This window comes from Perca flavescens, chromosome 6, assembly GCF_004354835.1.
Source record: "Perca flavescens isolate YP-PL-M2 chromosome 6, PFLA_1.0, whole genome shotgun sequence".
Lineage (NCBI taxonomy): Eukaryota > Metazoa > Chordata > Actinopteri > Perciformes > Percidae > Perca > Perca flavescens.
In genome coordinates this window covers 11,441,941-11,455,510 of record NC_041336.1, presented here as the reverse complement: position 1 = coordinate 11,455,510, position 13,570 = coordinate 11,441,941, and the positions used below count along the sequence as shown (strand labels likewise).

The following is a 13,570-nucleotide window of genomic DNA, read 5'->3' as shown; positions in this document are numbered from 1 at the left end:
GAAGATAAGCAGTTGAAGTGTAATGAAGAGGCAACGGTAGAAGAACAATGGGATGATTGTAGATACTTCCTGTCAAAAACATAATAGGGATGGGCGCCTGGGTAGCTAACCTGTTAAGAGGGCGTGCCCATATGCAGGGAGGCTCAGTCCTCGACGCAGCGGCTGCGGGTTTGGATCCGACCTGCAGCCCTTTGCTGAATGTCATTCCCCTTCCCTCTCCCCTTTCATAATAATAATAATAAAAACATAATATGGATGTGCAAGTTTTTTTTCTACAACTATTGCTGCAAAAATATTTACAGTATACAGTATTTACCAGATATTAATCAACCTTTCCTGACATACTACTATTATTTATTAAGCTCACAGCACCACCTTGTGTGACCCAATGCCAGACCAGTTCCCCCCCTCTTCTATTTAATCGCAGGATAAAACAAACAGTATCTTCTAAACCTTTCTTACCTTGGGGACCTGATTGATGTCAAAGAGCTGGGGAAGTCTGATGCTGAGCATGTCTGTGGGCAGTCTGATGGCACTCCTCCCTCTCTGACAAACATCCCTGAGCCTGGCGTGTCCCCCACGACAGAGGACACCCCATACAGGGTAGTCAAATACCGGGATCCAGGCCCCTTGTCCTGGACTGGCAGGCTCCCATCGCAAGCCGCGTCCCCAGCCCTGGCTCCACCCGCCTCCGACGCCACTACCGACCCCGATCCCCCTCCACACTGGAAACACTGCCGAGATATACAACAAACATATACAATGAGACACCAACAAATAGGGCCGGGACGATATGCTTTTGTCCCGACTCGATTCTTTCACGATACATGGGTGACAAATAGATTTGTGTTGCGATTTTAATTTATTGTGATTCTAGAAGTATTGGGATTCAACAGTTTTGAGTATTGTGATTTTCTTTTCCTTCTCTTAATAATTAATAATAATTTATACTTTATTAATCCCGCAAGGGGAAATTACAATGTTTTCACTCTGTTGTTATTATACACATTACACACAGGCTTGAATTACACACACATGCTCAGTACCTATACATGCACTAATGAAGAGATGTCAGAGTGAGGGAGCTGCCCATGGAAAGGCACCCCGAGCAGTTGGGGGTTCGGTGTCTTGCTCAAGAGCACCTTGGCAGTGCCCAGGAGGTGAATTGGCACCTCTCCAGCTACCAGTCCACCACCATACTTTGGTCCGTATGGGGACTTGAAGCAGCGACCCTCCAGTTCCCCCCTACTGACAAAAGTTGAATAATACACTTCTAAAAATACTTTTCTAAGAAGAATGCACATGACATTTCAGTCAGTCAGTCTTACATTTGTTTTATTTGTTTATTTTGTATTTTCTGCTATCGCTCTGTTTTGCTGTCAGCTGTACCATATAAACAGGTAATTTTAAGGTAAATTAGTGGTTTTAATGTTTATATGGTATATATATATATATATATATATATATATATATATATATATATATATATATATATATATATATATATATATATATATACAGTGGGGGAAATAAGTATTTGTCCCTTGCTGATTTTGCAGGTTTGCCCACTTACAAAGAATGCAAAAATCTACAATTGTAATCATATGTACATTCTAACAGTGAAAGACAGAATCCCAAAGAAAATTCCAGAAAATCACATCATATGAATTTATTAAAATTGATAACCATCTGATGAGGAAAAACAAGTATTTGACCCCCTGGACAAACAGCAAGTATTCTGGCTCCTACAAGCCAGTTAGTCTTTCTTTAAGACACAGCCCCAATCCGAACCAATTATCTACATCAAATACACCTGCCTCACCTCGTTACCTGTATAAAAGACACCTGTCAACACCCAAACAACCAGCATCCAACATCACCACCATGGGCAAGACCAAAGAGCTTTCTACGGACATCAGGGACAAGATCGTTGATCTGCACAAGGCTGGGATGGGCTACAAGAGAATCGGAAAGCAACTTGGAGAGAAAAGATCAACTGTCGGTGCAGTTATCAGGAAATGGAAGAAGCACCACACCACCGCCAACCTCCCTCGGTCTGGGCCTCCACACAAGATCTTGCCTCGTGGGGTGTCCCTGATCATGCGAACGGTGAGGAATCATCCCAAAATCACAAGGGGGGAACTGATGAATCAACTGAAGGCAGCTGGGACCAAAGTTACAAAAGAAACTGTTGGTAACACACTACGCCGTCATGGATTGAAATCCTGCAGCGCACGCAAGGTCCCCCTGCTCAAGAAGAAACCCGCATGAAGTTCGCCATTCACCACCTGGACGACTCAGAAGAGGCCTGGAAGAAGGTGATGTGGTCAGATGAGACCAAAATAGAACTTTTTTGGCCTCAACTCAACTCGTCGTGTTTGGAGGGCAAAGAACACCGAGTACAACCCAAAGAACACCATCCCCACCGTCAAGCATGGTGGTGGCAACATCATGCTTTGGGGGTGCTTTTCAGCCAAGGGGACGGGACAACTCCATCGTACTGAGGGGAGGATGGACGGGGCCATGTATCGTGGAATTCTGGACCGACATCTCCTTCCCTCAGTGAGAGAGCTGAAGATGGGTCGAGGATGGGTGTTTCAGCACGACAACGACCCTAAGCACACCGCCAAAGCAACAAAAGAGTGGCTGAAGAAGAAGCACATCAAGGTTCTGGAGTGGCCTAGCCAGTCTCCAGACCTGAATCCGATTGAAAATCTTTGGAGGGAGCTTAAAATTCGAGTTGCCAGGCGACAACCTCGGAACCTGAATGATTTGGAGACTGTCTGCAGGGAGGAGTGGGCCAACATCCCTGCCGAAATGTGCACAAACCTTGTCACCAACTATAAAAACCGTTTGACATCTGTGCTGGCCAATAATGGCTTTTCTACAAAATATTAACATGCTGTTTGTCCAGGGGGTCAAATACTTGTTTTTCCTCATCAGATGGTTATCAATTTTAATAAATTCATATGATGTAATTTTCTGGAATTTTCTTTGGGATTCTGTCTTTCACTGTTAGAATGTACATATGATTAAAATTGTAGATTTTTGCATTCTTTGTAAGTGGGAAAACCTGCAAAATCAGCAAGGGGTCAAATACTTATTTCCCCCACTATATATATATATATATATATATATATATATATATATATATATATATATATATATATATATATATATATATATATATATATATATATATATATTTTTCTAAGGAAAGGATTCATTTTGAAAAATTATAAAATATATATATATATATATATATTCTAAGGAAAGGATTCATTTTGAAAAATTGTTGCAAAAAAAAAATAATCACAATACATACGCTACACCAGAACAGTAATTTTCTACATTAAAAGGTCTACTGCAGACTTATGTCACTAGCTGGTCTGCTGGTAAGCACACACTGACACAGGCACAGCTGCAACATACTGGATTTCTTCATAGATTAATCTTTGTAATGATCATCACGGGGCTAATGTTATATCAGCATTAAAGTTTATATGACAAAGTGTGGTGTCTTTGTTGACTGGAGCAGAGAACAATCTGTTACTGTCGCAGCTCGAGACCTACCCGGACATCAATTTGAAGAATGCCTGGCATTGTCACATTGCAGCGGCCTGTTACTGAAGGCAAGCATGTAATAATGACATGTTTGTGAGGAGAGCCAGCCAATATTACATGGTACATTCCTTCCCAGTCAACAGTAGGGGAACGTCATCAGGTAACTTCATCAAGGTTTCTTACAACACATGTTTTCAACTTTACAGATATCTGGCTCTGGGGAATTTTAGAAAAAGTTTGTCCACCAGAGCACACTGACAAGTCTATTATCCACTGTAAAATGTCCAGTTTAGCACCCATTTTGTTCACAATTCTTCAACAATTTCAAAACCAAAGAAAAAATATTGATAGCATCCACATCAAAAATTCTGTATGGATGGGGCACTAATGCATTATAAAAATAAACATTAACTAAAATAACAGGCATCTCTCCTGTCATTACACCTCATACCTGAGGGGCTCCTCTCTTGCAGTGTGGGAACAACAAGAGGAGGTCGCCGCTTACTGCAACCCAGCTGCAGGCCCCGGCCTGGCAACTGTGAAAAAGTGAGCATTGTGGAGGCTTAAGCCTTGAGAGTACTGGGACCAAAGGATGAATGTTATACGCTGCACTGGATGGAAATGAGGCTGCTTACACACACTCACAACTAGTATCGGTCCATGGAGAACATGCTCAAATACTCCGAGCACTGACATGCATGCACACTGGCACAAAAATCCTGCATTCATCACGGCTGGATAACGTCTGAGCAGCACACAACAAAACAACAAGACAACAGCTTGTGTCGATGACACAGCTCTGAAAAGCCAGTGGGAAAAAAAACATAGCTCATTTGAATTCATAACAGTAGATGATTTAAATAGCTATTTTGAGATTATAGATGTGTTTTTTTGCAAACTGTGTGACAGATTTGAATTGAAACATCTATGCATGCAAATTCTATGCAGATTAGATTATAACTGGCTTTGAGAGATGGAAAATGAATGAGGAGGACTATTTGAAGCCAAAGGCAGCCTTTTAAGGAGCCAAACAACTCAATCATGTAATTGTTACGATTAATTTTGGACAGTTGACAGGACAATATAGAGGGAGAGACTTATGCACTCCTCCGATCTTAGTGACCCAGGAAGTATGTCAGTGTGTACCAACATACTGTCCAACAAAAAGTGTAAAAACCATATGAATAAGTTGTAAATGCTGCGCTACGTTTGAACAAAACACCAATTCTGATGAACAAACATACAAGTGTTTATAACATTATACGTGTGTGTGTGTGTGTCTATATATATATATATATATATATATATATATATAGACAGCGTTACAGCATGCACGGAGATAAGAAGGGTATGTATCGACTTGTCTTACTTTTATAAAAACACTGTTTTCATTCAGCATGATTTCAGCTCTGTTTTGACATTGTTCACCTTTATTATTCTGATGTTGCTGCGATCCGTGAGCTAAGAAGATTAAACTATAATTGTCCATACCCTGGACATACTCTACGTCACACTTATTTTCTTACACAATAACTATCTTTTGACTTAGTAAATGTGAATATAATGCAGTCAAAACGTATTGAAATGGTGACATATTTTTGTGTTGGCTACAATTTATTGGATTGGAAAGAATAATATGACAGGTGTAGGTGAATAAATCAACATCAGATGAACAGTGTAGGAAATCAATCTTCTTATTTAACTCTTAGCAAGAACGCAAATGAGCGTATTTCCCAAAATGTCAAACTATTCCTGTAAAGCTGAAAGTCAGCACTTCAACCTCATAGTTATTTTATTTCAAATCCAATGTACTTGAGTAGAATGAAAAACACACAAGTGTCTTAAAAGAGTACTCCACTGATTCAGCATTGCACTCCTAATACATTGGACAATTTAAAAAAAAAAAGGTTCAAAATCGATGTAGTAGGGAGGTATCTACTTTTTTTTCCCCCAAATATTACTATTCTTTATCAAAACCTGGCACCTATGTTACCCCATAATGCAACTCAATCACTGACAGGTGATTCCAACTCGAAAGCCAAAGATTTCTTTCCAATTTATTAGACTACACAGCTTCTTCTGGAGCCACAAAACACTTACACAACAATACAACACTTGTACAATACTACTTTTTTTCCACAAATACAGTTGTACTCTTCAAGACCTATAAACAGAGTTCCCCCCCTTTGATACTTTCTGACTGAGTCGATTTAGTAACAAGTGATCCATTTGGTTTGTTCGGTTTTTGATCTGGCTAAAAGGGCGTTACCTCAGCAAACGGGTTAGGAGGAATACAAGTCTAACGACATACAAGAGATTATCTCTGACTGCTCATGAAATTTAACAGTGACTATAAAGACATCTGTATCCCTCTTTTACTTTCAAACTGCTGTTGTTACCTGCAAGACCTGCAGCAATTCTGAATTGACCTAAACACTTCCTTCCTTTTTTTTGGTTATTTTCTTGACATCTGAAATTCTTTCCCACTCCCTTGTGATGTTGTCACGTGACCGTTCTCAATGGACGTCTTTATTGACCAGAGGCTGACAATAAGAAGGCTATGCAAGAGAGCATGTTGCCCACACAGATGGGCACAAGTGCCTTGTACTGCATGTGCTCATTCTGCAGCTCAAGCTATAATAAAGCATTCCACTGTCCTGCTGAAACATGTTCAGCCTAAAAAAAAACACTCACACATACGTAACTGACCTTTGGTTTAGTAAATGCAAAAATATTTTCTGTACTTTTACAATTACTTATTTGTGAATTCAAGAGTAATTGTGCGTGATTATTCATTATGGTTAACTTTTATCTGTGAGTCACTACAGTAATTTACCCAGAATCCCTTTTGGCAAACACCCACAGAACATGCCCAAACGTGTTACATCCACCTCTTTGTTTTTTCACACTGGTGAAGAGAGGACTAAGCAATAAAGAGAACCATTTTTTCAATTAAAAAAAGGAAAATGAGAGTCTTAGTCAATGCATAAGATGCATCTGGCTGTGCTGCATGATCCATTGAGACAACTGTCAGAGGAGAATTGATGTCTACTCTATGATTCACTTCTTGTGATCCTTGAACATGAGTCCTGGCTCAAAATGGGCCATTGGGGGGGACACGTATTAAGCGTTGGGTCTGGGAGTCTCTGCCCAGGAAATTTTGAGCGTCAAAGACTTCTTGCATACTGATACATTTTCACACACCAATTTATGGGTAAATGTCTTTATTAGGGGTGCATGACTCAGAAAATGTCACAGTTCGATATTGATTTTTAGGCTCACAATTCGATTCAAAAAACGATTCTCGATTAAAAAAACAAAACAATTCACAGTATGTAGATGTAGTTACTTTTCCCATGTGATTGCAGTAAACATACAATTTAAAAAAAAAATCGATTTTGAATCGGTAGAGCTTGAATCGCGATTTGAATAGAAATAGATTTTTTTGCACACCCATAGTCTTTATATATGTAAAGGAAAACACAAAATTCCAAATGTAAAAGGAAAACGATCAACTACACCAAAACATGGAATTGGACAACTTTTTTTTTACCAGTAGTACAATGAGTTTTCAACCGGTTATGAAACTGTCTAAACTTATTACTGATGCCATATATCCGAGGGGAGTTGACTGCTGGAAGTCAAAGACGTTTAGGCACTTGTGATTTTCCTTTGGGGCTGTCTAAAACCTCTTTGGGGGAACCAAAAATTCCTCTATGCAGGAAAAACCCTGGAGTCTAGAAAGAAACTTTTGATTTTGAGACGGATAACAAAACCTGATGTCTGCTGCCAGTTCATTAAAATCTCTCAATGTGACATCATACGACAGCTATCCAAAACAAAAACACCTAACAGACAACTAAACAAGCCCACAAATGGATTCCTCCATTTTATAACAGAGAACACATGTTTTGGTTTTCTTTTGACTGCATTAAATCTGAAATCACAATCACAAATAATTAGTTGTTGTCATTTATCAAGCAAAAATTCAAAACTTTCTCAGGTTCCAGCTTTCCTAATGTGAATCTTTTAATTATCTATTACAGAGATCTTCAACAGGGGGTCCGGGACCCCTAGGGGGTCCTCAGAGTTGCTGCAGGGGGGACCGCTAAATTACTGATCGATGGTTAAAAAAAAAAATGTCTTAAGATATACATTAACATGAATCCAACATATTATTGGTAAAGATAAATCCTTTTTGTAATGTACACAACACTGATAATAAGCTTACTGGCCTGTAGGTAAGGTAGCCAGCCACAGATACAGTTAAGCTAAATGACTCACTGTGCCACATTTAAAAAAGGTCCCATGGCATGACATTTTCACTGAGTTTTTTTTTAACATTAACATGCATTCCCCCAGCCTGCCTATGGTCCCCCAGTGGCTAGAAATGGCGATAGGTGTAAACCGAGCCCTGGGTATCCTGCTCTGCCTTTGAGAAAATGAAAGCTCAGATGGGCCGATCTGGAATCTTCTCCTTATGAGGTCATAAGGAGCAAGGTTACCTCCCCTTTCTCTGCTTTGCCCCCCCAGAGAATTTGGCCCACCCATGAGAGAGAGACATCATGGCTTTCAAACAAGCAAAGTGGCAGTTGGTCAAGGCCACACCCCCACCCTCCACCTTGCCCCTCCCTCTACCTTGCCCCCACCCTCTCTCCTCCTCAATAGCTACAGGCACAGAAATGGCACATCCTAAGGAAAGCTCATTGTAGGACTGGCTCTAGTGGCTGTAATTCTGCACCAAGGCTGAATTTCGGGAAAGAGACTTCAGATACAGTATTAGGGGACCACTAAGGTCCTTGGCCTAAAAAAACGCTGAAGACCCCTGATCTATTATATCAATTTGAATAATCAGTTTGGTCAAAAGTCCGAAAATATTACAGAAAAAAAAACCTATGTTGTCCAAAAGTCAGTTTACTTTCACAGAAGAGTTTGAATTTGTGATGCTAAAACCAGTGAATCTTTGGCATTCTTCCTTAAAAAAAACAACAACCAGTCACACAATTAATCAAATATAAAAATTTCTGCTGATTAATTTTCTTTCAATCGACCAATCATTTCAGCTCTACAGGATCTGCTGCTTTACTCTGTTCTATATCAAAGAAAACTTATCATCTTTAGGTTTTGGACAAACAAAACAAGCTAACTGACGAGGTCATCTTGGGCATTTTTCACTATTTTCTGACAATTCATAGACTGATTAATCACTCGCAAGAAAAATGATCCTCGCATCTACATCTTTCATATCTCCTGCTACAGCAGATATGGACTACTTCCCTCTGACCAAATGGTTGAGGTTCCTTACATTTTATGGGGTAACCCTGCACACAGGAACATACACCAAACCTTGTCATGAGATGTGTTTTATAATTTCCATTTTTTGGCTTTAAGTCTGGAATCAGTCCAATGTTTTTTCAAAAAGGTGTTCCCCCTTGGTCCCTCCCTTCCTGGTATGTGTCTACATTTCACATGAAAAGCACTGCTCACAGTTATGTAACACTAGCCTATGTGTTCTGTTCTCACTGAGTAACTGCAGGAACAAAGCGGTAAACGACACTTCCCCTGCACAATCAAAACAAAAAGTTAATTTCTATCAAAGTATTTTTTATTGTATTAGTCAAACAAATAGTTCATCTACTTGTTAAAACCTGTCTCTGTCTTTTAAAGACAAACCCTTAATTTCTCAATACTGACAAACAATCAGCATGTGCACTTGGCTTGCATTGCAACACAATGTCACATAGAAACCAGTTTCAAGTCAATTATGACATTATAAATTTAAGCAGGAAACAAAAGACTCAACTGGCTGGGTTTGGTGTGGAGACGTGTGCACGTTACCCAACCCTGCCTCATTCCTCTACTACAGTACCTGACTGTCAACACAGTTTATCCATATTCATACATAACAATTCCCTGTTTTCCCTTTTCCAACTGTAAGCTCAATTTATACTTTTTTTTTTTTTTTTTAAATCAGCTGCAGGTAAAGATAACAATAACAACAACATTCAACAGGTTTGGCTCCAAGATAGGGCTGCAACTTCTGATCATTTACATTACTGATTACTTTCTTGCTTAAACAGATCATCTATAAAATGTCAGATTATTGTAAAAAAAAAAAAAAAGAAAAGGAAAGAACAGTCAAAAATGCAGTTAAGGCTATATAAAAAAAACAGAAAAGCTGCAAATCCTCGCACTGGAGAAGCTGGAACTTGGGTGTTTAGGCCATTTTTTGCATGACAAATTAACTTCTAATTGATCATCAAAATAGTGACATAGAATAATTGTTGCAGATCTAAATTGAGATGTCCATAATCCAAAAAAGTATGAAACTCTGGAAGGTGACACACGTGTGAATAAATGACCACAGAACACATTCCCTTGCTCATGCCATGTGAGCTGTAAACTGGGAAAGAGAAGATCAAGTCCATGTGGACAACTGCTTACAATATGGAAAACTCCAAAATATCTCAAAGTTATTCCGCCTGGACACATCTGCAGAGCAACCATTTAGGAAAAACACGCCAGTCACATGGAGCTAATTCTTAGAATGACTTCAACCCAATGCATGTTATTGTACTTCCTCTCCCTTCTTACTTAATGAACACGACGTCCCAGAAATCCCTTTAGCTTAAAAAAAAAAAAATTGGTGATGCAATAGCAGCTCAGAAGACAGTGAAGAGACAAAAAAATATATAGCTTCTACTGAAAGCTGCAAAACTTCGCCTCAACAATGCAACGATTAACAGTGAAGGGGGAAAACATCACCTTCGCGTCTTTTTCACACAAATACTAAAATGTTTTTTTAACGACTTACCGCCGCCCTCGGGCATGCGGAGGTTTGAAGGATGCCTCGTCCCGTCTGTCTCGGTAAAAACGCCAAAAGCTTAGCGCGTGTGTGACAGCTTCAGCTGGCGTCGGTCGGTCTCACCGTTTTGTAATAGTGTCAGAGACTACAGTACACAGACACAGACACAGCCTCCTCGTCTTCTCTTGTCCCGCGCGAGCCAGTAAGAAGCGCTGCTCGGTGCTCACGTGGACCACTGGAACCACAACAACACGAGCAATGTGTGTCCACAACGGCTGTGCGCGCGCTAGGCTCCTGCTGCAAGACAAGGGGATGGATGTGGAAAGTTGTAAGAACGTCAATGTGATGAAACCAGTGGCGGATCTAGAACATGTTACATGGGGGTGTCAAAGGGGGGCAGGGAGAGATCTTGGCTTGATTTTATTTATACATATAGAAGACAAATGTGTATTTATGTAAAGAAGATGCATCTTCTTTACATAAATACACATTTGTAAATACACATTTGTCTTCTGAATGTGTATGTGAATGGGGTGATTGGTGCCTGTAGTGTAAAGTAGTAGTCTCTAGTGTCTCTAAGACAGCATGTCTATTTACCATTGACCATGCGGTTGACATTTGCGGTTTAATGTGAAATGTATCAACAACCATTGGATGGGTTGCCATCAAACTTGGTACAGACATTCATGCCCCCCCTCCTGTAATCATTTTGGTGATTCTCTGACTTTTCATGTAGCCATGTAAACAGGCCTGAATTTCAATGTGTTCAATACTTGGTTTCTGACTAAATACCTGCAAAACTAACGCCATTCCCGTCAGCCTCAGTTGTAGTTTGGATTTTGTGCTAATTAACGAATGTAAAGCTCAAGATGGAGAACGTTATAAATATTAGACATGCCCAACATTAGCATGTGAAACCGAGCGAGATTTAAACACGCCAAATTATGATTTTGTAGTTTTTATAATTCAAATTGGTTGAAACTATGAGCCCCTCCACAAGCTGCCTTTGTACATTTTACGGTAGTGTATTTTATTGATCCTCTAGCCCAGTGGTTCCCAAAGTAGACCTAGTAGGGTCCTGGGACCTCCAGGGGGTCCCCAGCACAAATGGGAATCATTTCACTAGCTAGAACATTTGAACCATGCATGTCTGTAAAAGCATTCATGGTAACCTATCAAAGAGCTGTCGAGATGGTCTGGACCAAAGCGGATGACCAGCCAACAGACCAATATTTTCATCCTTAAAAGCCACGACGCAAACATAAAAATATAAATTGGACAAAATTCAATATACAATATACTCTTTTTTTGTTTTTTTTTACAAAAACCTATGACAAATATAAAATTGACATTAACTTACATTCAAAATAACAGAAGTACATGTACACAATGAAATCATATTCAGTCAGGAATTCAGCGGGGGGGGAAAAGCTCTATAGTTTGCAAAAGATTAATTTGTTTGTTGTTTAACAAACTGAGGGACTTGAGTAAAGAATTCAACATGGCTGAAAACATACTGTAATGATTCGTGACAGTGATGACCTCAGTGACCCAGACAGTGATGTCAGTCACCCATAGTGGTTAAAATACAGGAAGTGACTCCACATGTCTCAGAAATGCCCTCAAGGTTACAAGAAGACCATGTTGCCTTTGAGTTATTTCTTCTATATCGCATGACCTCGAGGAATGAGAGCTCGTCATGTGGGCCTGTGGGGATACTGAATTTGTCCAAACTCCGGCCAGGGCAGGGAGGACATCCTGTTTTATTCTGTACAGGACAAACATCCAGTTTGTGTCTAAACTTTCTATCCCATAACATTTCCGTGAAGGTCTCGCCAAACCCATAGCCGGGGCACAAAATATATTTTAGCTCATGAATAACAGCACCAAACTATACAAACTATTTTTGCTTGATGTTCAGTGAACCCCAAACTGGACTTAGTATGGCAGAGGTAAGTGCTACACCTTGCCATGCAGTTAACACCCATAACCCATTTTCAAGTGTCACGTTTTAAGAAAGCAAATGAAAACACTGCACATGTCATATTTAATGTCAAAAATTGTATGTCCAAAACAAATGACACACCCTAATAACTTCCAGATCAATTCCATCTGCATGGCATAATACTCTGAGTTCTTAAAATAGCAGGGTGTATCCAATACAGCCTACAGTTTTTGGGACATCAGTAAAAATAAAAAAATAAACTCTTCTGTGTACAGCTTGTGAAAAATGTAGCTGCTGGTCTCCAAAACGTTCCCGAGGAAATCAGGGGAGCAAACACAGGTCCTTTAAATCCCTTCCAGTAACTCATTTTAAAAGTTGCCTTTCCAGTAATTTGTTTATAATGTTATTGTCTTAGCTTACTTAGTTTTGAAGGATTGTATTATATATTATGGTATTGTAAGCAACTTTATGACTGTGTTTTGAAAAGTGCTACACAAATACAGTCATGATAATGTTAATAATATTTATAAATCACTAATCAAAATCCGCAATCGCAAGTTGTGGAAGAAGTACCATCCCCATTTGAAAATACTCCGTTACAGGTAAAACGCCCTGCATTCAAATTTTTACTCAAGTAAAAGTGAAGTATTCAGCAAAATGTAAATAAAGCATCAATAGTACTCCTATAGGCTACAAAAGACTATTATTATTGTGTAAAATTGTTATGCTACGCAAGGTGCATGCGTAAACAAAGTTTGACCCAGGACGCTTAAAACACTGAAAACGCTGTGCCATAGCACATGAGAGGATCAATCCCCAATTATATGAGCGTGTTAATATTTTGAAGTGAGAAAACATGGCTGTACTAATATCCAACAATGTTTCCTAAGTAGCTTACTATTTGGCAAAGACGCGTTCAGTTCCTATAAATGGGAGTGACTTACGAGCAAAAACCCCCAGAGCCTCTGTTGATGAGAAAGTGGAGTAAGTTTACTGAAACAAGAGTATTTAGGAAGAAACACTCAGTCACGGTTGATACACACACACACACACACACACACACACACACACACACACACACACACACACACACACACACACACACACACACACACACACACACACACACACACACACACACACCTTTTCAGCTTTACGTGTTCGATCGGATCATTGTAGGTTCAGATGAAGGGATTCCGGAGCGTGTAGAGGGGGAAAAAAAGTGAAGAAATAATTTTCTGGGAATATAAAAATTA

At 39.6% G+C, this 13,570-nt stretch overlaps 1 protein-coding gene across 1 annotated transcript in view; it reads right to left on the bottom strand.

Moving 5' to 3' along the window:
• paqr6 (progestin and adipoQ receptor family member VI) overlaps positions 1 to 10,660 on the bottom strand; it is a 28,655-nt gene extending 17,995 nt beyond the window's left edge. The window contains exons 1-2 of the mRNA XM_028580880.1: positions 10,379 to 10,660; positions 463 to 734 (exon numbers count right to left, since the gene is read on the bottom strand). Of these exons, the coding sequence (XP_028436681.1) occupies positions 463 to 734; positions 10,379 to 10,394 (288 nt within the window). The 5' untranslated portion in view covers positions 10,395 to 10,660. The remainder of the gene's footprint in view (positions 1 to 462; positions 735 to 10,378) is intronic.
• Between the last annotated feature and the right edge of the window lie 2,910 nt (positions 10,661 to 13,570).